The sequence below is a fragment of the Cylas formicarius genome, unplaced genomic scaffold (genome assembly GCF_029955315.1).
Source record: "Cylas formicarius isolate icCylForm1 unplaced genomic scaffold, icCylForm1.1 PGA_scaffold_4__25_contigs__length_36172078, whole genome shotgun sequence".
NCBI classification, from domain to species: Eukaryota; Metazoa; Arthropoda; class Insecta; order Coleoptera; family Brentidae; genus Cylas; species Cylas formicarius.
Window position 1 is genome coordinate 24,468,422 of NW_026844334.1, and position 24,354 is coordinate 24,492,775.

A 24,354-nucleotide genomic window follows, 5' to 3' on the forward strand; every position below is an offset into this window, starting at 1 on the left:
TTTACTGCTTGGGCCAGAATTAGAGATCGGCATACCTACTTTATATGGACTGTTACACAAATAAAGAAGCTGGTATAAAACCGGAACTGTTTTTGGAGGAAAAACGCCTATTGGTGGGTAAGTAGTTTTAGTTAATTTTAGTAAGTGTAACAAGGTTGTTCTTTGCGTTGACCTAATTTCATAATAATTTAATAGGGTAAATGACCGTAGTATTGTGGTGTGTATACGCCGCCATAACATTTTTTCATTTATGTGACGCTGTGTGATATGTTAAACGCCACGCAACCAACAATACAACACATACAAGCATGTTAAAGAGTAATTGTTTTGGTTATTCATTTATTCCTGAAAGTAAGGTTTGTGCATTTATGCTTCATAATTTACATTCGCGCTTTGTGCATATAAAAAGCAAATAGTAAAATTTTGTTTTAATTGTATGTACACTTCTTCCACTTTTTTACTTTCGCTGGGCATATATACTAGGGTCATTTGACCAATTACTAACTATCGTACAAATATAACAATTACCTCTTTCATGTAAACCAACCCATGTCAATGGTAAGCACAAAGCAGATTGATCCTAGTGGTCTTCCTATAGAATCCTGCTCTAATCGGTTAAAAACATTTGTATTCGGTATGCTTTAAGTTATAATAATTAAGTGTGGGCTTACTTGAGTCTATTTGTGTAAAAGGTTTTTCTTTTATCACGGCATGGCAATAATCAAATGACATCTAGTAAACTTGCTCATAAGTGCGTACAATGTAAAGAAGAAGAAGAAGTATGCCTTCGCTAGGGTTTCCGTTTCCTCTAAGGATTTGATGTTTTCTTTTTGACATTTGCCGTAATTGCAAAACGTGAGTCAAAGTTTCATATATATTTTTTAACTAAATATTGGATAATTTTTTAATTTTCGGACTATTTAACTCTTTTTATATATTTTTTAGAACAACAATCCGTAAAAATGCAGTTGTTTTTCCGAGGTCAGAGCACCCATTTGCTTGAATGTGGCGAGTTAGAAACTGTTGGACAGATAAAGGTAATGTTTTTCCAGAAAATATGTAAGGTGCTTGATAAGTTTAATAATTGTAGAGATCAGTAGATTGGTTTTTATCGTGTTTCATTGGTTTCATTTTTGTTATTTTGTTTTTTAGGAACGCATTGCGTCACTTGAAGGATTAAAGACATCAGAAGTCACATTATATTGTGCTGGCAGTCCTCTTAGTGATGATATTTCAGTGTCGTCCTTCGAGGAACATGCTAACCTTGAGGTAACAGTTGGGCTTCTTGGTGGTAAAGTTCATGGATCTCTGGCTCGTGCTGGTAAGTGATTTGCTATTCATTATTCATTTACTTTTTCTAATATATCTACCTGAATACTTCTAGGTAAGGTGAAAGGTCAGACTCCAAAAGTGGAGAAACAGGAGAAGAAAAAAAAGAAGACTGGTCGTGCTAAGAGGAGAATCCAATACAACAGAAGATTTGTGAATGTAGTAGCTTCCTTTGGACGTAGAAGGGGGCCTAACTCAAATTCCGGACCATCCACATAAATAGCTATGTAATATTTTCATTTAAATAAAAATAATGGATAATGGATACTCCAAATTAAAATTTTATCCCTCTCACTTTAGAAACTACATTCGTTAAGACCTTTTCAGTTAGTTTGTGGTTAATTTCATGTTATAGGACAGTTTACTTTAGTATTGTCAGTGCCATTTCTTTATATTGATATCTAGTTTAAAGTTAAGGTCAACTATTGGACTAAACCAGAAACAGCTGGATCTAACTGATTTGGGAAGCTAACTATATCCTTCACACTATGCAATTGATTTTGACATTTTTAATGAATTCTCTTTATTACTTGAGCAAGTCACAAGTAGAAAAAATTTCTGCTTGTTTTCCTTTATAATTAAAAAAAATATCAAGGCTTATTCTAGTTAACATTTCCCTTTATTATGAGGATCTCACAATATGCTATTAATGCTAATACCTAATTAACATGATACATATATCATTTCAGGTTTCTAATTGTCTTCCAGAAAAGTTACTATAATACAGTATGATTTTTTAGTTTTGTTTAGAGCAGGGACCCAGAAATACTCTAGCGTAATGCGATAAATACAAAAGTTGCAGGAAATTTTGTTCTTAATAAAATGATATAAAAGTATTTTTGTACACACTTGTCATTTTTGACATAAAAAAATAGTGTTTTTAATGGAAACCCTATTAAATTTTGTCTGTTGATTTTAATGATATAGCGTATTTTGAATAATAAATTTTTATAAGCGTTTTTTTTTTCTCATTTGCTTTTTAGGTGAACATTATTTATCTATTTGAAAAAAAGTTATACATAAAATAAAACTACACTAGTATGTTTGCCCAAGTAATTTATTTGGAACTAGTTGAAAATTTATATTGTTCTTTGTCACCACTGTAACCATACTTGCATCTGTTATTTTATGTAATAATATTTTTTCAGAGACAATTAGACATTAAGTTTAAACGCGAATTATAAAAAAAATCAAAAAGGCTCAAATTTTATTTTTCAAAATAACCCTATATGGAGCTATGTTAGAATCGTAATAAAATTTAATTAGGTTTTCATTCAAGAACCCAAGTTTTTTCGTATGTCAAAAATGATATTTTATTACAACTTTTGTATTTATCATTTATATGCTTCAATAAATATTTACACAGTTAGGAGAATTTTAAATCAAGTCGGTTTTTTGAGAGCTGTAAAATTTTGGCAACCTAAAAATGCTGTTGAATAGAACTATCAATGTTTAATTCTTACCCATTTAAATTTTTTCGTATCTGCCTGAGTTTCCGAGATCCAAGTACTAAACATAAACAAACTCACCATGTATATGGTATTTCATTTAAAAAACATAAATTTTCATGTTTTTTGTATAGTCGCCTATTTTGAGTCGTGTAATTGCATTGCATGAGACCTTCGTGAAGCTATAGCCGAAGTTTCAGCTCGCCGAATTCAAATATGACTATAATAAAATTTTTATTGGGGCGTTTCTATAATATACGAGGTAAATACTAGTTTTCAACGTTATACGACTAGACATCACAAATTCTAGGCTTCGCACTTTTTTTATACTGGTTTTCTAGGTTGTTTTTTACGTTCAGATCTTACATGCTGTATGACATGACAATGACGTCATCGGTTTCTAGGAAAAAAAATGTTTATTTCTCTTGCACCCCGTTAAGTTGTTCTGTTCTGACTGCTGCTTTCACGTACATAAACTACAAATTGTTATTATCTATTGAAGAAGTCATCCAAATATTAAATATATATTGATATTAAATCGCCATTTTTTCGTACAGTTGAACTAATAATCATTTTAACACCTAGTTAAATTGAATTAAACACGAATTTAATTTCATTAGGGCCTATATTCTATCTACAAGATCACTCTCTCTACATTGTGACCGTATAGCTCTGTTCCCAGTTTCATTTATAAAATCATTAGCGACAGTGTTCTTCGGTTAATTTTTTAACATTTCTATATTCGCCTTAATTATACAATTAAATTAAAAAAAGGATATGGGGAATTCCGCATATTTCGTTACCAGGTGTAATATAAAAACTTTTTTATTTCAATCACTTTCAAACCGCCTATTGTTTTTTGCTCATCTACGGCGGCATTGAAAAGTAATTGACTATAATACTTTTCATCTGTAACGAAATTTCTCACACAGTTGCATCAGTCGATGGCTTCATTATTTCAAAAATTGACGAATTATGAAATTTTTGCACTTGTCAGGTATTAAACACCTACCAATACGGGTCATAAAAAATGTGGAGTCTTGATTGTTTGATAGAAGAATACACTTGAAAGATTTAATAATACTAATAATATAATATATTCGGTAAATGTACAAAGCAAAGTTTACTAAAACTATCCTTACAGCTAACTTTATAGAACACAGACACACAATCACTATCGAACTACAAAATGAGGTAAATAAATAAAGATCATTTTTGCAATGTAATGTAACTATGTAGAGGGGGCCACTATGTAGTTATGGCGCCAAAGGAGATAATCTTTAACTATATTATTAAATTGATATTGTCAATAATTTAAGGGTTTGGGTAGGGCATTGTACAATTTGACAGAACGATATGAAAACAATCATTCAAGAGGCCGGAGCGATTTCTCATGATCCGCCTGTGTATGAATTCTACATAAGACATATTTAGTTGGAGAATTTTATGTAGGTTTAGGCTTAAGCTATTCACAAAGCTATTTTCCGAATTCCAGATTTCAATTATTTAATGCATTCCATCAATACTTTCTCTAAATAACTGCAGTCACTAATAGTAAGCGACCTGGGCAGCTCCGCTGATACGCAAGTGCTGATTGAGCCTTCAAAACCTATTTTTTTTCTCTAGCTAGCTTAATTTCTTTTTTTTGTAGTTATATGTTTAAAACTATTTGTTTGGACGTCATTTTAAGCTATATCTCAACGATTCACTTGACATGTTATTAAGACGATAATGATAAAATTCTTAAAACTACCGGCTGTGCCTGCTGGATTGAGGCTGCAGGTCTACGGCATGTGATTGCTGGTTGCTGGTGTGTGACCTTTTTGTTGGTAGTGCTTGTTACTTGTGATTAGTGGTAGTCTATTTGGTGTTGATTTTCCAATGCACGTTTGTGCTATCCAGGACTTTCTTATTTTTCCTCGCTTCCTTCCCCACTGCTGTGGGACGTTAGATATACAGTTTTTGGAGTCTTTCTGCTTAGTATTATTCTCATTTCTTGATCAACTTTTTATTGCGATACTTTACTTCTCCATAGCAGCCTGGAATTTTCAATCAAGTATTTCGAGTGTCCTTTGTGGATCAGATCTGTAGTGATGTTTTTGAGTCTCAATAACGTTTTCTTAGGCTGCTTCTCGTGGGATCATTTGAGAGCTGTTTGGAGGGGCATTAAGGTACAGCGTGTGGGCTTTCTATATAATGACATGGTGTTCTGCTCGTTGCTTGGTGAATCGTGACTGGCGAATTTGACTGTAATTTCTATAATTCATCTAATGATAATTTTGGTTAGTTTACATGAGAACCGAAATGTTGACATATAATTTAAAATAAAGGCAATGGAATTCCAAACAAATGGCTTTAACAACTCTTTGCATCTTGCATCCTTCAAACACACATGTAACTGTTACATGTGTCGTAGGTATTTTATTAGTCGAGCCATAATGGTTTTTGATTTAATGTTACCAGAATACTTCAGAATAGTTATATTGCAAGATAAGATTAAGATTAAGATTAAATTTGATCTTTTCTTAGTTAATTTCGTTTTATAAGCAAAAATACCTGCAAATATTAAAAAACAAGCATTTTTTTTTTATAAAGTATCTAAAAAAGGTTTTAAGAAAATTATTTAAATGAAAATATGTATATTTTCTTATACAACGGAACCCCTTCAACTCTGGGCCCCCTAGGAGATCGCCGTATTGCTTTCGCCAGGCCGGCTTTTTCTAAAAAAATACAGATTATAATGGACGTGACAACGCGACTACGAGATTGTGATAAAGCCCTAATTTGAAAAAACATATTATTAAACTCAGCATAAGACGCATAAGAACAATAACTAATTGAATGAAATAGAATATTTAAAAGCAATTGAGGTACCGAGAATTGGTAAATCTTAGTTTGTTTAGAATAAATCCTACAATATAAGATTTTTAAAAACTCTATTTACGGTGTTGAGAAACCGCCAAGTAACCCTTCCGACGTAAATTTAAAATTATGTACATTAGATTTGAAGCAAATTCTGTTTTAAAAATTTGCGGCATAAACCTGTTGAACATATTAAGCTAACCAGATTTTTTTAAGGTAATGTGTTATGTGATCTCTGCATCTAACTCTATATCTTAGTCTAAGACACAAATTTTGTATCTTCTGGATACGATATTTGTCAACACCATCAGATCATCTACGTTCTCAAACAATGTTTAAATTGTAACAGTACAAAACTATCACACAGTGTCACTGGCTTTATCGTAACTTGAAATTACTGTAACCAACTGTCAGCTTATTGGTGATATGCTCATGGAATTTTAATTTTGAGTCTAGGATTAAACCCACACTTTTGCAGAGAGAATGACGAGTCTGATGGTCGTTTGCAAAGATTACTGCCAATAATTAATTGGGATTCACTTTTAAAAATGGGTCAAATCTGTGGACGTAACACTATACTATTTAGACAGATTTGCCAGCCAAGAAATTCTCCTTCTACCTGAACCTGTCCTTCCTTGGTTATAATATGTAATATATAAATATAGTTGTGGTGGGCAGTTCATTTTGCTAAGTGCTTCTTCGTTAGTAAAAGGGTCCGTCCAAGAAGATTGTGGTTGCTTGTTAGAAATGGTCTAATATTAATGCGACATTTAGTTTCAATAGAATGATCTCATGTTTCTGTCAGCAAGCAATTCTTTCTTGGGGTACGAGGGTTTTGCTTATTATCATGTATTTGGTTTTTGTGACATTGAGGTCCAGACCATACCATGCAATAATTGTATTTACAAAATTCAGTAATTGTTGCAAGTCAGCTATGTTGTCTTGTCGTTCTACACGCTGAATTTCCATGCTTTCAGTTTACTTCTGCTCTAATTAGTACTAAGATTTTAGAAATAAATAATGAATAATGTGAATTACACAGTAACTACTTTTTCTGTCCTTTGAAGAACGTCAATGATTACCAAGAACATCAACTTTCTCGTAAAAACCCATTATCCGTTTAAGTGAGTTAATTGACTTAATTTTTGATATCATTGATGAGTGTTTTTTGTCATCCAGAAGAAAAACAAAAAAATCCTTATTGGTCGCTATAGGAAAGCGAAAATATCTAATTATTCGGCGTTCCGTTTAGGTATCCGCTTAACCTTGTAAAAAATTGCAGTCAGTCTCGAGTAATTACTTTGTTAATAAAACCCGAAGACACATCGGAATTTCTTTAGCCTTAGAGCGTACTGCAACCATTTCGGAAGTTACGTCAGCCAACATTCAATGAATTTGGTCCCATCAGTTTTTATGTCGAACAAACAAGAAAGTTTGTAGAGGTTGTTAGAACTCCTGATGATTATAAAAGAGCTAAATTTAGCACTTGAATATATTTATCACCACTCGTGTCCCAAAAAAGTATTCTTAGTGGCTATTGGTTTGGTAATAGTAGCTGTATGTATCCCTAAAAATTAATTATTTGGGCATAGATAGAAGATTTTAGCCGCTTTTTTTACATTTTTGCTGAAGTGTTTGAAATTTTATTATACAAACATTCTTTAAAAGCAGCGTTGTGGAATTGAATGGCAATTGACCTAAATAATTTTAAAAATACATTGAAACTTATATTTATTTATTTTTATTTATATTGTGTTTTACGTTGACGTCGCGTCGTTCTGAGAAGAAGAGGGTTTTGGGTAATTTGGACATCACAAATACATAATAATTTATTATAAAATACATATTATTAAATAATAATGGACAACGCTCTACAATTGCAAAATCTTATTTAAAACATTTTGATCCAATTTGACTAAAAAGTTCATAAATTTGTTAATTTTTATATGATTTGTGAATATTAATAAGGTTTATTAAATAGTTTATTGAAATTAAGGTTTTAAAGAAAAGAAAAGTTGAAATTTGTGAAAAAATGCAGTGTCATGTAATCCCTCTAAAATAAAAATTATGTAATTTAAAAAACAGTTTTAAGATCTTGACGACATAAGTTTTAGGTATATACCGAAATTACTGCCGAAATGTGTTTTCTTATAGTCCCTTCTGAAAAATACACACCTATTCACCGATCTAGTACGCGGAAAGTGTCATTTTACCATGTTAGTTTCGTTTGAAACGGACCCGAGCCACTTCGGCCACACTGATCTAGCGTGCAGGAAGCGTCACTTTACTACGTCAGCAATCGAATGTTTTCGGAGATTTTACCGGACTGCTTCAATTTTGACGTTTGCCAATTCTGACGGTCATGTCAGTGAATGTATTCGTGCTGCTTTGTAAAAATGCAGCGAAAAACTAACGGTCGTAGAAAAAGTACAGTATGCGACACGTTTAGTAAACTTTTTAGGTGACTCATTTATTAAACACTCGCTCTGCTGGGCTCAATGACTCAAATGCCGTTTATCGCACTTGTTGATTAATATACTTTTTATTGTCAGTGTTTGTGGCCATGATGTTTATTTCCTAAGGTACCCAAATAGTATATTATGCAATAAGTGCGGTAAACGGCATTTGATTCACGAGTTTATTTGACACGAGCGGAGCGAGTGTTTAATAAACGAGTGAGTTAAAAAGATTACCGAACGTGTTGCATACTATACTTTTTTTACGACCGTTAGTTTTTGGTTACATTTTCGCAAAACAACAAGAATACATTCAATGACATGACCGTCGGAATTGACAAACGTCAAAATTCAAAGCGTGGGAAATATCTCCGAAAACATTCGATTGCTCCCAAACCCGTGCTGTAAAATCCCGGAAAGGTCCGAAGTGGCTCGGATTTGTGGGAAGCGAAAAGGACGTGGTAAAGTGACGCTTCCCGCACGCTAGATCGGTAAAGTAATATTCCGAGCGAAAATATAACCCACAGTTTTTTCTTGAATTGAATCTAATAAATATTGCTTTTTTGACGTGTTTTTTTTTTCGATGCAATTGCGGCAACAAAGCAAAATATTTTAATATTCTTTTCTGTTTTGGGTATATAACTTGACATTTGCATATGCATATTGCATAACAAGGAAAGGTTGAGTTTTTGATTACTTGGTTTGACTGACTAACAAATTAGACCGCGTTTTTAGGTTTGCTATTTGTTCACCAATATTAATACATAGAGGTCAGGGAATTTAATTATTTTTAATACTTATTATTCCAATGTGTCTTAATCGCAAATGGCTTATATACGTGGTTTGAGGAAGAGTGTGTAATTAAAAGTTATCTGATGAGTAATTTGCAAATATTGATTTATTATTTTATAGATAAACGTAATACGGTTTAAACGCAATCAATTTCGCTATCTATATTTTTTCCAACAATTTCTCATATTATAAGGTGACACAGTAACCCGAATATCAATAATTTTACTTATACTTGTCCGGAATGAGTAAATGTTATTCAGTTTCCTGTCTGTTTTGCTTGAGAATTTTGTTTTATTGTACCTATAGCACCAATAGTTTATACCAGGACTGTACTCAAATGAGGTAGCTGCATATACTGGACCTATAAATTTACTTCTTTACCTCTTCTGAAGCTAGATTTAACTACATAAAAATAAAGAATATTTGACATATCTCAACCACTCCGGTAGCAGTTTTCAACCGTCGAAAAACCTGACTTTACTGCAACAATATGTAGAGGCCCTGTTTGTTATTGACTCCTGCCTACCCTTTTTTTATATCACTACAACGATTCTAGGTATATCAAAACATTTTTGTTGCCGCATTTCTTGAAAGCGGATCCACGAGGAGAACATATTACTGTTTTATTTTAAACATGTCACGCCTACTTAACTAAATTTATCAATAGTTTTAAAATGGATGCGTCGAAGATATTCGGGTCTACTAGAAAAGAGATTATACGAATAAGTGTAACAAAAATAAAAGTTAATGTGACACGAATTTGGAGTTTGTTGAAGTTCTTTTTTTTAATATCGTATATACAAAATGAACTGCAAGAATCATTAAATGAGCAACAATCATCGACAACAAAATGTGCCCATATAGAAGATGTGGTCCAAATATCAAATTTGATGGTTTAAAATTTGTATGTATGTATCAGATTAAATTGAAAGTATTATATCTACATAGTTACTATTTAATAAGAATTTTAGTCCAGTAACACGTTAAACTATGAATCCCTATTGTTATTAAATAAATTGATTAACTACTGATGCAGACTAGTATCATTCATTCAACTTTTATTGGGTCTCTTTTTCATAATCACTAATAACAAGTTAAAATCTGATGTGCACTTGATCCCATATCCATTACAAAAGCAGTTAATAAAAACTTTTGTGCAGCAAAAACACTAGAAAGGTGGTGTTATGTTTTGTTATAAATCCCACTCTCTGTTGCCATTTAATTAATTGATAAAAATGAAAAAAAAAAGCAAAATCTGCATTTTATGCATCGTTTTTGTTGTTGTAGCTCAGTGTCTCTGCGAAATAAGACTTTTTAGCATTCCCGCAATTTAAGCTTATGCCGGTTTTCCTTTAAACGTACCAAACAGAATGAAAACACGAATTCGTGTTGAATAAAAAATAAAAATAAAATAAAATATTTTTTCCTAAACATGTGGTGGTTGTTGAACAAAACATGTTTTTACTTCTTTTACTTTATTTTACCAACAAGACTCACAATTGACTGTTCATTTGGTGGAAAACCGTCTTTACAGCACTATCTTTTGGTGTGCCTAATCACTATAAACCGCTTTCAGAAATTTTTTGCTTTGTTGTTAACTAACAAAAACAATTCCAATTCTACGCAGAATCTATGTGAAAATATCTTTAAAAAAAGACTTAACTATTTCTAAGTACCAAAAAGTGTCGACAATTTACAAGCACTGATGTTGATCGATGAGAATTAGAAAAGCGGCTAGCAGAATAGCTGAACAAAGATGTTTTTTGCACTCAGAGCAAGAAATATTGAATTGCTGTTGATATATTGCATCTATTGAATGTATTAAACCATTTCAAATTTTATTGATAAAGCAAACATGAAAATATTTACTTTTGTTTTCGAGAAAAATCATTTTATCTACAAATCTTCTTTGTAATTTTCCAATACGTTCTATCTTTCGTCTTTTTTTGTAATGCTACGTTTATATTTTAATGCGCTTTTGGTAAAATACGAATGGGATGATTTTTGATGCATGCAAACCTGACAAAACATGCTACGATAAGAAATTCGCACTGTAAGAGTTTTTTCAGACGGTGCGATTGGGAAGCAATCGTATCGAATTCGCTAAAATAATCATTTTCTCCTTTGTTCACTGGGCTACTACACCACCCAATTTTAATGAGAAATTCTCAATAAACCGCTCGAGAGTCCAAGCTCAAGTTCTTCGTAAAATAATAAAATTATCCAATGCTCGCTATCCATGAACGCGCGTAAAATTTCAAAATCCATAATTTGTACTGAATGGGTGTCATAAGCTCGGGTAGTGGGGGACACGCGATTCTAAAAGTACCACGGTCACAACAGTAGGTACTATGAAAAGTTTTGAAACAGATATAAGCTTCAGTCACTAAATACAAAGCGCGGGAATTTGAGTATCGGCGTTTGCACCGTAGATTATCGTGACTTATTAATAGAGTTAGTTTTATTTCTGTGCGTCTGAAGTTTTAATGCCGCTTTTACATAAAGGTAAGTTCGATAAGATGTGCATTTCTGGGTGGCGAGTTTATTTGGGTTATCTATTTTTGACCGAAAATCCGGTTAATTAATCGTCTTAATGGCAGCGTTAATGTTATGGAAATTTATTAAATATTTAACTCGCATTTACTTCGAAAAACAAGAAACGCTAGTCTACTAAATCCGGAATGCGACGGGATTTGCCGTCTTTTTATATACATATACATACTTATATACATATTTACATATGTAAAATTAACAAAAAATTATTCCTACTTTTTTGAAAAAATTAATAATTACAATTCCCCTTGGTACTACACTACATTTCGAAATTGCAAATAACTAAAAATATGATTTTTGATATGAATATTTTTATTCGTTTACGATATTGTTTGTGATTGTTCATTGATTAAATCAAATAAATAGGTGATTATAAACAATCTGTATCACTGTCATAGATGTTTAGCAACTATTGGCGCACATTGAAATATTCGTAAATCGGATTGAAATGTTTGATAGTGAAATAATCGGAGGTAATAATTTCTTGTCAGTCGCAAATGATTAGCACTATAAATGGAAAAAATAGACAGAGAATGGATCACATCAGAAATTAAACCAGCACGTTTTCTCGTCAAAATATAGATCTATTTCAATACTTTGTGCGTGCGACTGATATTCGAAAATCTGTACTTACCAAAATCTGAAATGAGCGTAAGCAGTTATCTCTTCGTCTGCTGTTTGTATAGCAAGGTCTTGATAAGAAACCATATTGAGAAACAAGACTAACCTGATAAAGTTGATATTGCGTATTTTCTCTAAGGTCGATTGTATTACAAAATTTGGTTTATCATTCGATTAATGTCCAAACCAAAATATTTTTTTTATATTTATTTTATCATTGTGGGCAAGCAAATATTATTTATAATCCCCGTCCAAACAAAGCAAGAGGAGAAAAAGTACAGTTTAATTAATTATTAATCATAATCATAATAATATTTAATCTGCCAATTAGCGGTGCTGATATATGAAATCAGACTTCGAAGAATCACCCACGATATTCAATATTGCAAAAATGTAAATTAGATTCTAAGGATTAACCAAGAAAGAAAAAATGAAATGTAAAGTAAATTTGTTTCCAACAATAAACACAAACTTGACGCCTAACTGAAATAAAAATAACCATGCAACGAAATACGGTCTGATATCGGTAGCATGTTTGCGCGATGGTCAGAGTGATGAAATCTGTATAGGGTTTGCATCATTTTCAGATAACTTACAGGGTTGCTTACAAAATTATACCGCTCTGCTTTTGCAAGGCGCGGAAACCTTTAACCGTTTAAATCAGATCCATGACTAATTAATTGGACGATAATACAATTCCACAATTGCGGACACCTTGAAATTTTTTATTCACCCGCGTTCGGATTTTCAAACGTTCGGCGCGAAAAACATTCCGACAGAAGTATGTGAATACTTTGGTTTAATTGGGGCATTTTTGCATTACCTTTATTACGCTTTTTAGTACATTGATATACACAATATTGCTGGAGTCTGACTCGCATGGTAATCAGGTTATTTTAAGTGATTAGTCTAGAACAGACCCGTCCAAAGAAACATTTTAATTACCCCCGTAATATCAAATTCTATTTTGATGACGATTTACAGTAGCTACAGTTCTCTGGCGTCAGATAGTTTGTTTTGAGATCAACGTCAGATCTGTATATCATGCATCATCGAGTATATCTAATTTTTTATATACGTATGATGCGACACTTTTTTTGTTCCCTATACATACAATACTCTTGGTTTATTTTGTTGAACCGGCTGCCATCTAATGTTTTGACGTCAGAGTTTTAAATTTCATGGATAGGAATGTTTTATCTCGACCACATATTTAATAAATAAAATTGAATGTATACTTTGATTCGTATATTGCTGTTAGGCATTCGCTTAGAGACATGATTGAAACTATGTACGACTAGGAACTAATATGTTTACAAATATATTTCCATTTTAGGCATAATACAATTTCATTTTTTTTGCAAATTTCATGTAAAATGGAAAAGAGATGGAATAGATTTGTCTAAAAGTAGGTACTAGAATATATTATTGTTGTAACATGGCAACACAAATTGTCAACCACTCTTGGAAACTAAAACTGAATTTCTTTCTCTTGAAGCCATTTTTCACAACGTTCCCCCAATAATTGCCCAAAAGCAAGCAAATTGACTCGTTTAGGTAAAAACTGGTCTGCAATCATGAAATCTCTGGTAGCAATAATAAACTGTTATACAATGAACAGGCAGATTTGTGAAGACTTATGTTGACTAACGCGGAAAATCCATAGAGATAATATATAATCAATGTAATAAAGTCAGTTGATATTTACTCTTCGATAGAAGACTTTGACTTGAAACCTCTAATTATGCTTTCTTACTCCAAGTAAATGCTAGCAAATGTTTGTAAATATTTGCCTACAAATAAAATGTTTAGACATTTATGTTTAGCCGTTGTGTTTCAGCCGTTTGATGTTCAGTCCTTAAGAGAAAATTTTAACTTGAGATGTCTAATTATACTTTAAGCCTAGATATAAGAGATATAAGTTTTTGAGAAGTTGAGATTCATATAGATACTACTTAGATGTATACATTTCCAATATCAGAAGTGTATATGGTTAAATACGTACTAAGATTTATTTGTTTGTTTTTGAATAAATTGTTGTAAACACTTCCATTTATTCTCAACTTATTAAGGTCCTTCTTAAAATATTTTCTCATTAACGTGTAGAGGTTGTCCTTATATATTATAGTTATTTTAAAATCGACTATCAAAGTAACTGTTTTAATAATATTTTACATAGCATTTTTTTTAAATAGTGTGCTCCTCGAAGGTTTGTCAATGACTGATTTTCTTGTATCTAAATTCTGGCAAATTCTTCTTGTAAATAGTATATTATGTAACAAGTGCGGTAAACGGCAAAAAGTTTACCGAACGTGTTGCATACTATACTTTTTCTACGACCGTTAGTTTTTGGGTACATTTTCGCAAAACAATACGAATACATTCACTGACATGACTGTCCGAATTGACAAACGTCAAAATTCAAGGCGTGGGAAATATCTCCGAAAACATCCGATTGTTTCCAAACCCGTGCGGTAAAATCCCGGAAATGTCCGAATTGGCTCGGATTCGTGGGAAACGAAACTGACGTGGTAACGTGACGCTTCCAGCACGCTAGATCGGTGCGTAATTAGGTATTTTACCGACGGGAGTAGAAAAAATAATAAACTGTACCACAATTCGACCTTTTTGACTGACAAGAAAACCTATCACTGACAAATTGAATGAAAAATTTAGTATGACAGCTAACCAATACTTCATTATCATCTAATGTTTTGGCTACCAGAAAAAGAAATGAATAAATTTGCAGTTTAACCATATTTATTACCTGGCATTTCTAGTTAGAAAAGGATTACTTGATATATTATCCCAAGGTATAAACTCGAAGATTTTTTAAGGAGCCTTGTATTTTGGCGATGCCCTACGCACTGACTTAGGTTCAGGTTATTGTGTGATAAATTTGTCATAGTGTCAAAGTATCCTGCAAATAAAAAAAATGTAAATCGAATAATTTAACCTTGAAAAATGGTACATTTTGTTATCCTTTAATATACTATTAAACTTGGTGGTCAAACTTTTCAACAACTTCTCCGTTTTATTTTACTTTATTTGTGGTTGATAGTTTTATTATAAAAAAATACGGCAGCTGCATGTTGTCGAAGTTTCTCTCTTTCTAATACGTGAAATCTCAAGCGGAAAACTGTTTTATTGTGATTTTCAAACGGCTCGTTTTGAAAACACAAATCCTTGCAATCGCTTATATAAAGGAGATATAACGGTTAGGGCAAAGTTGCTAATTTCAGCTTTTAACAAAATGCTGTTTAGAAAAGTATTATTTTCTTCTGGCGTTATTCGGTCATCACCTTCAATTTTATTTTTTCCTATGGGCATTCACAAATATGAAAAAAAAAAGAATAATGTGATCTTAGTTGATCTTCACTTCACTGGAAAATCTTGTTTTTTAAACGTTAGATGTTAGTTTTTATCAAATAAAATTAAAAAATAAAGATAAACGAGATATTAAAACTTCATAGGAACAGATGAGACGATGACAGCATAAGATTTTAAAATTTTCAACTCAATATATTTCATATAAAAAATCGAAGGTAAATTTTCTTGATTTTTTGATTAAATCGCCGGTATTGTAGTGATGTTACTATCAAATATGCAACAAAATTTGAAAAAGAAAATTTTTCAATTATGTCAAGTCAGCTATGGTGATATTCCTATTTTTTCCTATACCAATGAAATCTAAACAAAATAAGTCTAAAAACCCAATTTTCGGTTTTCTCAAATATCTCAAGAACTACTTGGATTTTTCAAAGCTTCAAATGTTGCTCTGTTCCTCTTCTTAATCCCGTAATGATGGGGGTACAACCAAAAGAAATGATGGCAGATTGTGTTTAATTAATTTTAATTAAATTATTTCAGTATAACCAATTAATGAATTTCATTTTTTTACTATACTTCTTAAGGTGGTGTTATAGAACATTTTTCATTTTAAGTTTTACCTAATTGTACTGATTCATATGAATAGGATAGTCAAAATTCAGCGTTCGGATGAAGAGTTTCTTCTCGCTCTCGTAGCTTCATTTGACAAAAATCTTTTTTATTATAACCATATACAGATACTATATACATACAATATATAAGTTTTTAAAATTATATATCGATTTGCCCTGGTATAATCCCTTATCTCGTTTGAGGCCATCAAAATTTGCATTTTTACCATATTGATAAGAAGCATTTTAACATAATCGCTTATTAATTGCAGTTCGTGTGTCGAGGTGAGAACTAAAGTGATTACTTAGGTCTGTTTTTGATTTTGAAACAGACGTGGTTGTTACAGATGGCTCCGTCTCACATAGATCTGCCAACAGACACACACATCGTCACTGAATCCCACGATGTCGCAAAACAGGAAAATTCCAGAAAATTGGTAGAAATCGATGGTGATGAAAACGAAACATTCCTGGGAAACTATGAAAAAGTTCAAGAAAAGGAATCGAGTAACGACGAACTGGAGGTGGTTGTTCCACCTGATGGGGGCTGGGGTTGGGTGATAGTGTTGGGTTCGTTTATGTGTAATTTGATTGTGGACGGTATAATTTTTTCTTTCGGGACATTTTTATCGAGCATCGCCGATGACATGAATATATCGAAAGCTCATGTGACTCTAGTAGGTTCTTTGATGTCGGGCTTTTACTTAATAGCAGGACCCTTCGCCAGCGCCCTCGCAAACTCATACGGGTTCAGATTGGTCGCCATTTTGGGATCATTAGTATCAGCGTCAGCGTTTGGGCTCTCTTATTTTGCGACCAGCGTGGAATTCCTCTGTATTACTTACGGAGTCCTAGGAGGTAAGCAAATATGAAGTCTGTTCCTCGTACGTTCAAAAGTAAATTTCATTTTTTTTTTAAATTAGACAATTTTTGACCCTGTCGTATCTATTGAACCTACAGGGTTTCTCTAAAAGGTGGGTAAAATTCTACCCCAAATTCCTGACTCTAAGATATGATGATGTAATCCAATGATTCCGGAGATATATAGATATTCAAAAATTCAATTTGATTTTAGTATTTCATAAATAATTTAAACAATTTCGTGGCAAGGCGTTTGGTTTTTAGGTTAAGTAATAGATTAACTATTTACATGAAGATATATTAGAAGCGGTTATTAAAATCAATCTTTTTTTGGTAAAATACATTGGAGTCTAAGAATTTTAAGATAAATGAAAAGTTTATTTTTTAGCCTCTACAAAAGCACTCTAGCTAAATATTGTTGCCATACATCCATAATTGGAAAATTATCAACAGTCAACAAAAAACAAATTGAATTTTTGATACTTTGTATGTTATCCACTTTTGGCTTGGGTTTAGGCTGGCCCTCATAATTTTTTCTGTACTTTTAGATCTCTTATATAACAGTTTATTCATGCAAAATATGTTATGTCATCATAAAAATTTATCATAAAATTTTTTATTTATTTAAAAAAATCTGATGTACAAAACGACGTACTTACCGGTTTAGCTTTATACTTAAAATTCTGAAAATTCTATTTTTAAGTTCGCTTTTACACTGTCAAATTAATTTAATATTTCCTTACAAGTAGTGTTTAAAGTCTGTATTATTTCCCAATTCTACTTATGTAAAAAAAGATCATTTTTCGAAAAATTCTTGTTAATGAATAGTAGTGGATAAGTAAACATTAAAGTACAATTATCAAATCGATCCATTGCCTACCAATCCAGCAAAAAATTTGTTTCGAAACTTCTTAATTTATAAGTAATACATAAAACGGAATGTTAAGTTCAAGACTGATAGTTGAAGGACACCTGCAATATCGGAAAGTAATGCTTGCGATGTAGGAGACACATTCTTTTATTAAATAATTTCACACGACCTTCTTGACTTTCATGGCGTTTATGCCGTCGTTTCTTTAGATTTTGAGGTTACTAAAAATACTAGTCGATTCAAGGGCATTATTTCTTCCTGTCTATGAAATGATCCATATACGTACATCTATTTTTACCTTATTTTTGATTAATAGGTCAGGCGGTTGTTTAATATATTTTTTAAAATAGTATATAATATAACATTCGGCAACAAATCGGCAATATGATTATGCAAATAAAAATCAATCGAAGTGAAACGACGCAGTTAATATTGTTTGGGTTACAGTCTGTGGATTTTTGGAATATCTACAAATTTAAATACAAAACATACCCACTTAACGAGTTTTTCAAGTTCAAGGTTAAAAACGTGTCGTGTATAAGAAAATATTGCATTTTTATGCTCCCGAATAGATAATATAAAAGCAAATTCTAGAAATACCAGTTTGAATCTTATGCAAATTAATACACCTATCGCAGTAAAATTATTATTTTTACTATTATAAAAATTCCTTGTGTCAGTTCCTTGAAGACTAGTTTTGAGCCAGAAAAAAAAAACATATTTGGTTGGTAAACTTGACTGATCTTATCCATAATATCTCATCGTTCTGCCCTATGGCTTGATGTCAACAACAGATTAAAATTAAATATTCTTATTCTCCAGATTCTGTAAAATATTTTTAAAGATTATCGGGCACATATAAATTATTATTATTATTACTTGAAATGGCATATTGTTCCGAAGAAAATTGCACAAACATATTTAACATAGTAGAAATCAAATTAAACAAAAATGATTACTGATTTTTATCATATTTGCAATCAAAAATAAATCATGCATAGCGGCGAGCACTACCAAAGTACGGTCTATTTTGAAAGTTTTTTCACTGACTTGATGAGGCCACTCAAGGCCCTATATAGTCAATAAGTATTTCTAAAAATTTAGTAGGTATACTATTGGACTCAATTTTGTCTGAATAAGATGTATTTATTTAAATTTTTCGAACTAATAAGCGCGATTTTGTAAAAGCATTTTTTTAAAAGTTGGCTAAAGACGTTGGCAACAGCGATCATTAACAGTTATGATCTTCCTATAACATTTTCAGGTATTGGATTTGGGTTGATCTACGTGCCTTCGGTAATAATTGTGGGCTTCTACTTTGAACGTTGGAGAGCGTTGGCGACCGGCATAGCGGTTTGCGGTTCTGGAATCGGAACATTTATGTTTGCGCCTTTAAGTGAAGCTTTAATCGTTTCTTTTGGTTGGAGGTGCGCCTTACTGATACAAGGGACGATAGTCTTAACTTGCCTTCTTTACGGGGCGCTCTTCAGGTTAGTAATAAGGTTGCAGTAATTTCGAGATCATAGCATTAACTGATTTCTTTGATTTAGACCACTACAAGGTAAAAAAGTGAAAGACCTCAAAGCCGACGAGGAAGGCAAAGAGTTGATAATGGACCCCCGGAAATTACCAGCGTCTGCGAAATTGAAAATGGAAGAAGCTTTAAAATTTCACGGGGCTTTGTCGGTAAATTCGATTCACGACGACCACAATTCGAACGCGTCGAAAGTAGCCGACGTGTACCACACTATCCATGTCCCGCAGCAAAACATGCGCGGTCACACTAAGGAGAAGAGACTGAGCGTTCCTTTTATTTTGGCCAACGATGCAGAAGATAAATTGGCGTTAGGATCGCATCGACTAGTTTCTAATATTGTTCCTAGAAGATACACCTTTTCGCATCACGACCACAGTAGACCGTTAGATAGGAAAGATATCTTCTTCGGTGCCAGTCTCGCACGTTTACCACAGTACACTTCAACGTCATCTGTCCAATTCAATATTTCCATGACCAAAAAACCTACAAAAGTAGAGGTGTATGAAGAAGAAGTGAAAGTCCATTGCTGTCGACTGTGGCCTGCGGCAACCGGAAGGGTTCTGATGACGATGCTGGATTTTAGTCTGTTCAAGTCGCCGACTTTCATAATTTTGGCGGTTGGTGGATTTTTCACGATGATGGGATTCTACGTGCCGTTTATGTATTTAGTAGATCGAGCGAGGGATAATAGCATGGATCAGCAAACGGCCGTTTTTTTAGTATCGTCCATAGGAATTGCTAACACTATAGGAAGGGTACTATGTGGGTTGTTGAGCTCCTTTCCGGGGGTTAACGCTCTTCTAGTTACAAATATTGCTCTTACTCTGGGAGGCGTTGCAACTATATTTAGTGGAGTTTCTTTAACGCCAGGATACCAGTTCTTCTATACAGCCATATTTGGTCTATCTATATGTAAGTATAATTTATAATCCTCTGAGTCACAAAATTTGTCGCCTTAAAAAGCTTCATCAAAAATCCATAGTTTTAAAGTTCTTTGGAGTGCGGTTCCTTCTTCAAAATCACAATCTTATGGTCAATTATTTGTCAAAAATTATGTTAGTTTTGTTTATTTTACAACCTTTATATTATGGTTTAAATAATACGGTATAAGAAAAAAAATCTTCAATTCAGTATCTGCAACAGCACATTTTGTCCTATGATTTCTCTTGGAACAATACCCAAACTATTTTACTATCCTTCAGTTTTACTGCTTATTTTGACTGATATTCAACATGGGCAAGGATATTTGGCTATTGCAATTGTTCTAAGAAGCAATGCCAAACAATTGTGTGGGCGTGGGCGTGTGCGTGTGTGCGTGCGTGTGCGTGTGTGTGCGCGCGCGCGCGCGCGCGCGTGTGTGTGTGTGTGTGTGTGTGTGTGTGTGTGAGAGTATTTGTGATTTGTTTCTGTATATTCAGATTTTATTTTTTCTTTTGCAGATGATATTTTTTCTATTGACATTTGTCTGGTAAAAGCCCGTTAAAGATAATTTTAAATAACAGAGCATGTGATAGTGCAAGAATAACAAATAATTGTTTGATATTCCCTTGATGGATAGTAAATACGAGTTTCAAAAACGCCCACATTGTACATATCCGATATCAAATTCACCGGAAAGTAAACCGAATATTGGATATGATGTAGAATCCTACCCATCCCATTTTCATTTACCAAAACCAACATAATAGAAAAATATATACAGTGCAAATAAACTTAAGTCGGTATCATTATCACTTCTTCTTTATTCGGTTATTCGGTATTCTCCTGCTGATTAAAGATGTGTTACCTATGATTCTTTTTCTGAAAGTGAAATTGGGAGTGTTATGAGTCTATTTTATAAAAAACGAAAACGGTTGCCTAAACTATTGTTTAAATTAGAAATTGTATTGAAACTGTAGACTTTTCAACATTAAATATTAGATAAAAAAAATAAATCGAACAAATGAAATACAATGTCCCTCGAAATGCTCCCTTCATATGGGAAGTTTATGTATTTGTAAGGTGATGGGATATTTTGTTCTGGGCATAGCGCTAACTAAAAAGATCAATGTCATGGTGGCAAATATTCGCCCTATAAGCGGGGTTAGATGGGATTCGGACATAGGGTGTTATATTTTTAAAAAACTTACCCTGTCAAAATTCAAATTTTCAGGGATTACGTTTAAGACCCATCGAACATCATTTGCAACAAGGGTTAATTTCGTTACTGGCAACATTATGTATATACATAAACAATGAATTCAAATTTAAAACGGTAGATATTCATTCTTATAACTTGCAACAAACGTGTTTGCTTAGCTCATACGTACGTGACGTGTTATAAGTAACTTTCATTTTAAGACAAACTTAAAGCTGTTTTTTTCATTTTAGATCTTTGTAATTAATAGCGGAACTATATCAGAAACCAACAGCAATTTTTAATTTTAGTAAATCAGAAGTAAGATTAAAAATTAAAAAGTTTACCCTCTTATCTACAGGATCTTAAAATTTTTCCAATTCTAGAATACTGTCTTTTGGCGAACTGTGCTAAGTAAGTCACTTAGATTTTGTCCGGGACCCAGTTATTTATTTGACAGTTACATTTTATAAAAGGTTACATTTAGTAGGCGCATATCGCATATCTCGAGGTCTTTTTTTGAGTTTCGGAAATGAAAGCATAATATTCTATTTTGCTTTGCATTTAAGCAATAAAAAAAGCATTGAATAGGTAGATCGTGACAGTCATGGATGGAAAATAAAGATTTTAATATCCCCAGCCATAACCTTTGCAATTATCCCAACAGTAACAAAAACCAGCTATAGCACTTTATTTGGATTATTTATTTTTATCGTAAATATTTACTTCCACATTTTAAAATACTTAAAACTAAATAGAAAACATACATATTGACATTTCGACTTCTCACTTTGGGTTTACAGTTACTGATAAGAGATAGAACGTTGTTTAAAGAGGAGCAAAGTTGTCTATTTTGTAGCTGTTTTTTGTTCATCTATAAGATGTTTTTTCTAATTTGAAATTTATGTATCAAAAATACAATTTTAACTCCAGTTTTTTTCAACTATATAATGATTTCTTCAGATTTTCCATGTGACGTTTCTTCTTTCGGTTACCATAATTCAAATTAAAAATAGTTAGTTAGTCTTGCTCTGGTTTCGTTGATGTATAATTTTTCCAATTTTCCGTTCATTACATCAAAAAATATGAATATTATCTAACTTAGCTTTTATTTTGTAAGGATTCTTGACAAATTAGATTAATCAGAGTTTTAAGGAAAGTCCTTTTCACATTTGAAGAAAAGCGGAGTTTCTTAAAACTTTATTACATGTTCGATAGTTGACTTTTAAAAATGCCAAATCATTAATACCCTTGCACAAATCTATCTGGTTCCGTCCTTCAGTTTTGTAGTAGACTAATCTCGTTTGAGAAGAATTGTAATGTTATCTTTATGAAACAAAAATTTCTAATGATGACAAACAAAGCTAAGTAGAATTATATATTTTTTTATTAATTATTTGTAACGCCAAGAACTGGGAATATAAAAAAATATGCTAAAATGAATTCAGAAAAAAATGGAATTGATAGTAGTCCAAATACGGCGTTATAGCGTAGTGAATTTTTTTAATCCTACAAAATAAAATTCCGAAAAATTCAGCGCACCACTAATCGTAATATTTTTCAGCGTGCTTCGCTTCGTTGAGATCCATCATCGTCGTCGACCTATTGGGTCTTGAAAAATTAACCAACGCCTTCGGATTGCTTTTGCTTTTCCAAGGAATAGCAGCCATAATAGGGGCGCCACTGGCTGGTTCTTTCATGTACGCAACCGGCAGTTACGACGCGTCATTTTATTTATCGGGAAGTATGATTTTGTTATCGGCCATTATGTGTTACCCTCTGGGTTGGGTAAATCGTTGGGAAACCAGAAGAAATCGAATCACCTTTGCGGAAAGTGCTTAGGATCGAATTATTTTGCGAATATATACGAAGAAAACAAAGATTTTGGTTAGTTTTTTGGATTGGATTCTTTCAAGAAACGTTTCTCTTCGTCGATAATAGGCGGAAATAAGCATCAGTCGCTTCTGGAATTTAGCTCGAATTGTGGGAATACGAAATTAGAATTCCAAAAATACGTGCGCACGTTTATTTTTAAGGTATTTCTTAAAGTTTAATGTGACAACTTTCTGGATCTGAACAAATGATGCAAATATTTGAAAACTAGCTTATGGTTCCTAAATATGATTATATTATTTATACTATCGTGTAATGATTCAAATTCTACAAAGTATAGTTAGACTTTGACTCTGTTTTGTCTGTGGAGAAAAGGGCTCGGTATCGGAAACATCGCAACATAGATAATTTAGGATCATCTGCATCAACACTCCAATGGAAAATGAATAACGACCAAATTGTGTTTCTCGTCATCTGCTTCTAAGAATTGATGTGATTTGATTAAAACTATTTTTAACATACTATGTGCCTCAGGATAAGTGAATCCATTGGTATAAAAAACTTTGAACGTTGAATACTTGCACGTTAGGAAGAACAATAAACATACTTTCATGATGTTCCCATACAATTGTTATCAGTAATTCAGTAAAGATGAAAAATGTGGAACCAGCAACAATATGCATTGAATTTTTATGAGTGATGAAATATGAAATAAAAAATTAATTTACTACCTTTTAATTTTTTGTTAGAATATTGTTAATATTATGTCTTCCACACTTTCAACTTTTTGTTTGTAAGTACAAATTTTGGACCACTATTCCGTTTGTTGTTCGATCCTAATTTCAACTCTGTATGAAGCTTAAGATCATATTAAATTTGAAAAACTGCCAGTCTAATTCCGTACTTTTCGAATATATATACTTAAAATTAAGATTGAAACTGGAGATTTTATAGGCAACAGGAACAATGTAAATAGGTAAGCGCTTTGTTTTGATCGATTAGTTACATAAATGAGACTGAATATGTTAAGTAGTTTTTAATTTATTTTGTAAAATAAATCAACGTTTTACGAATCCGTCTTCTTCTCCTTTTCGAACAATTAAAATTCCAAAAATAAAACAACAGTGAACATTT

General features: G+C 32.5%; 2 protein-coding genes across 4 annotated transcripts; both read left to right on the plus strand.

Moving 5' to 3' along the window:
• The first annotated feature begins 29 nt into the window (after positions 1 to 29).
• On the plus strand, positions 30 to 1,609 carry LOC132700705 (ubiquitin-like FUBI-ribosomal protein eS30 fusion protein). Of its 2 annotated transcripts, none has more exons than XM_060668192.1 (4): positions 30 to 117; positions 946 to 1,037; positions 1,153 to 1,321; positions 1,385 to 1,609. In XM_060668192.1, the coding sequence occupies exons 1-4, from the start codon at positions 45 to 47 to the stop codon at positions 1,546 to 1,548; spliced, it is 498 nt and encodes a 165-aa protein (XP_060524175.1). In that variant the 5' UTR covers positions 30 to 44; the 3' UTR covers positions 1,549 to 1,609. The 2 variants fall into 2 exon arrangements, with proteins under 2 accessions (XP_060524175.1, XP_060524176.1); XM_060668193.1 differs by lacking the exon at positions 30 to 117 and adding an exon at positions 775 to 855.
• Positions 1,610 to 11,247: 9,638 nt separating this feature from the next.
• On the plus strand, positions 11,248 to 24,309 carry LOC132700514 (monocarboxylate transporter 12). 2 transcript variants are annotated; one of them, XM_060667880.1, is made up of 5 exons: positions 11,248 to 11,392; positions 16,275 to 16,860; positions 18,999 to 19,224; positions 19,285 to 20,183; positions 22,952 to 24,309. In XM_060667880.1, the coding sequence occupies exons 2-5, from the start codon at positions 16,350 to 16,352 to the stop codon at positions 23,227 to 23,229; spliced, it is 1,914 nt and encodes a 637-aa protein (XP_060523863.1). In that variant the 5' UTR covers positions 11,248 to 11,392; positions 16,275 to 16,349; the 3' UTR covers positions 23,230 to 24,309. The 2 variants fall into 2 exon arrangements, with proteins under 2 accessions (XP_060523863.1, XP_060523862.1); XM_060667879.1 differs by having other exon boundaries at positions 16,350 to 16,860; positions 22,952 to 24,306.
• The last annotated feature ends 45 nt before the right edge of the window (positions 24,310 to 24,354 follow it).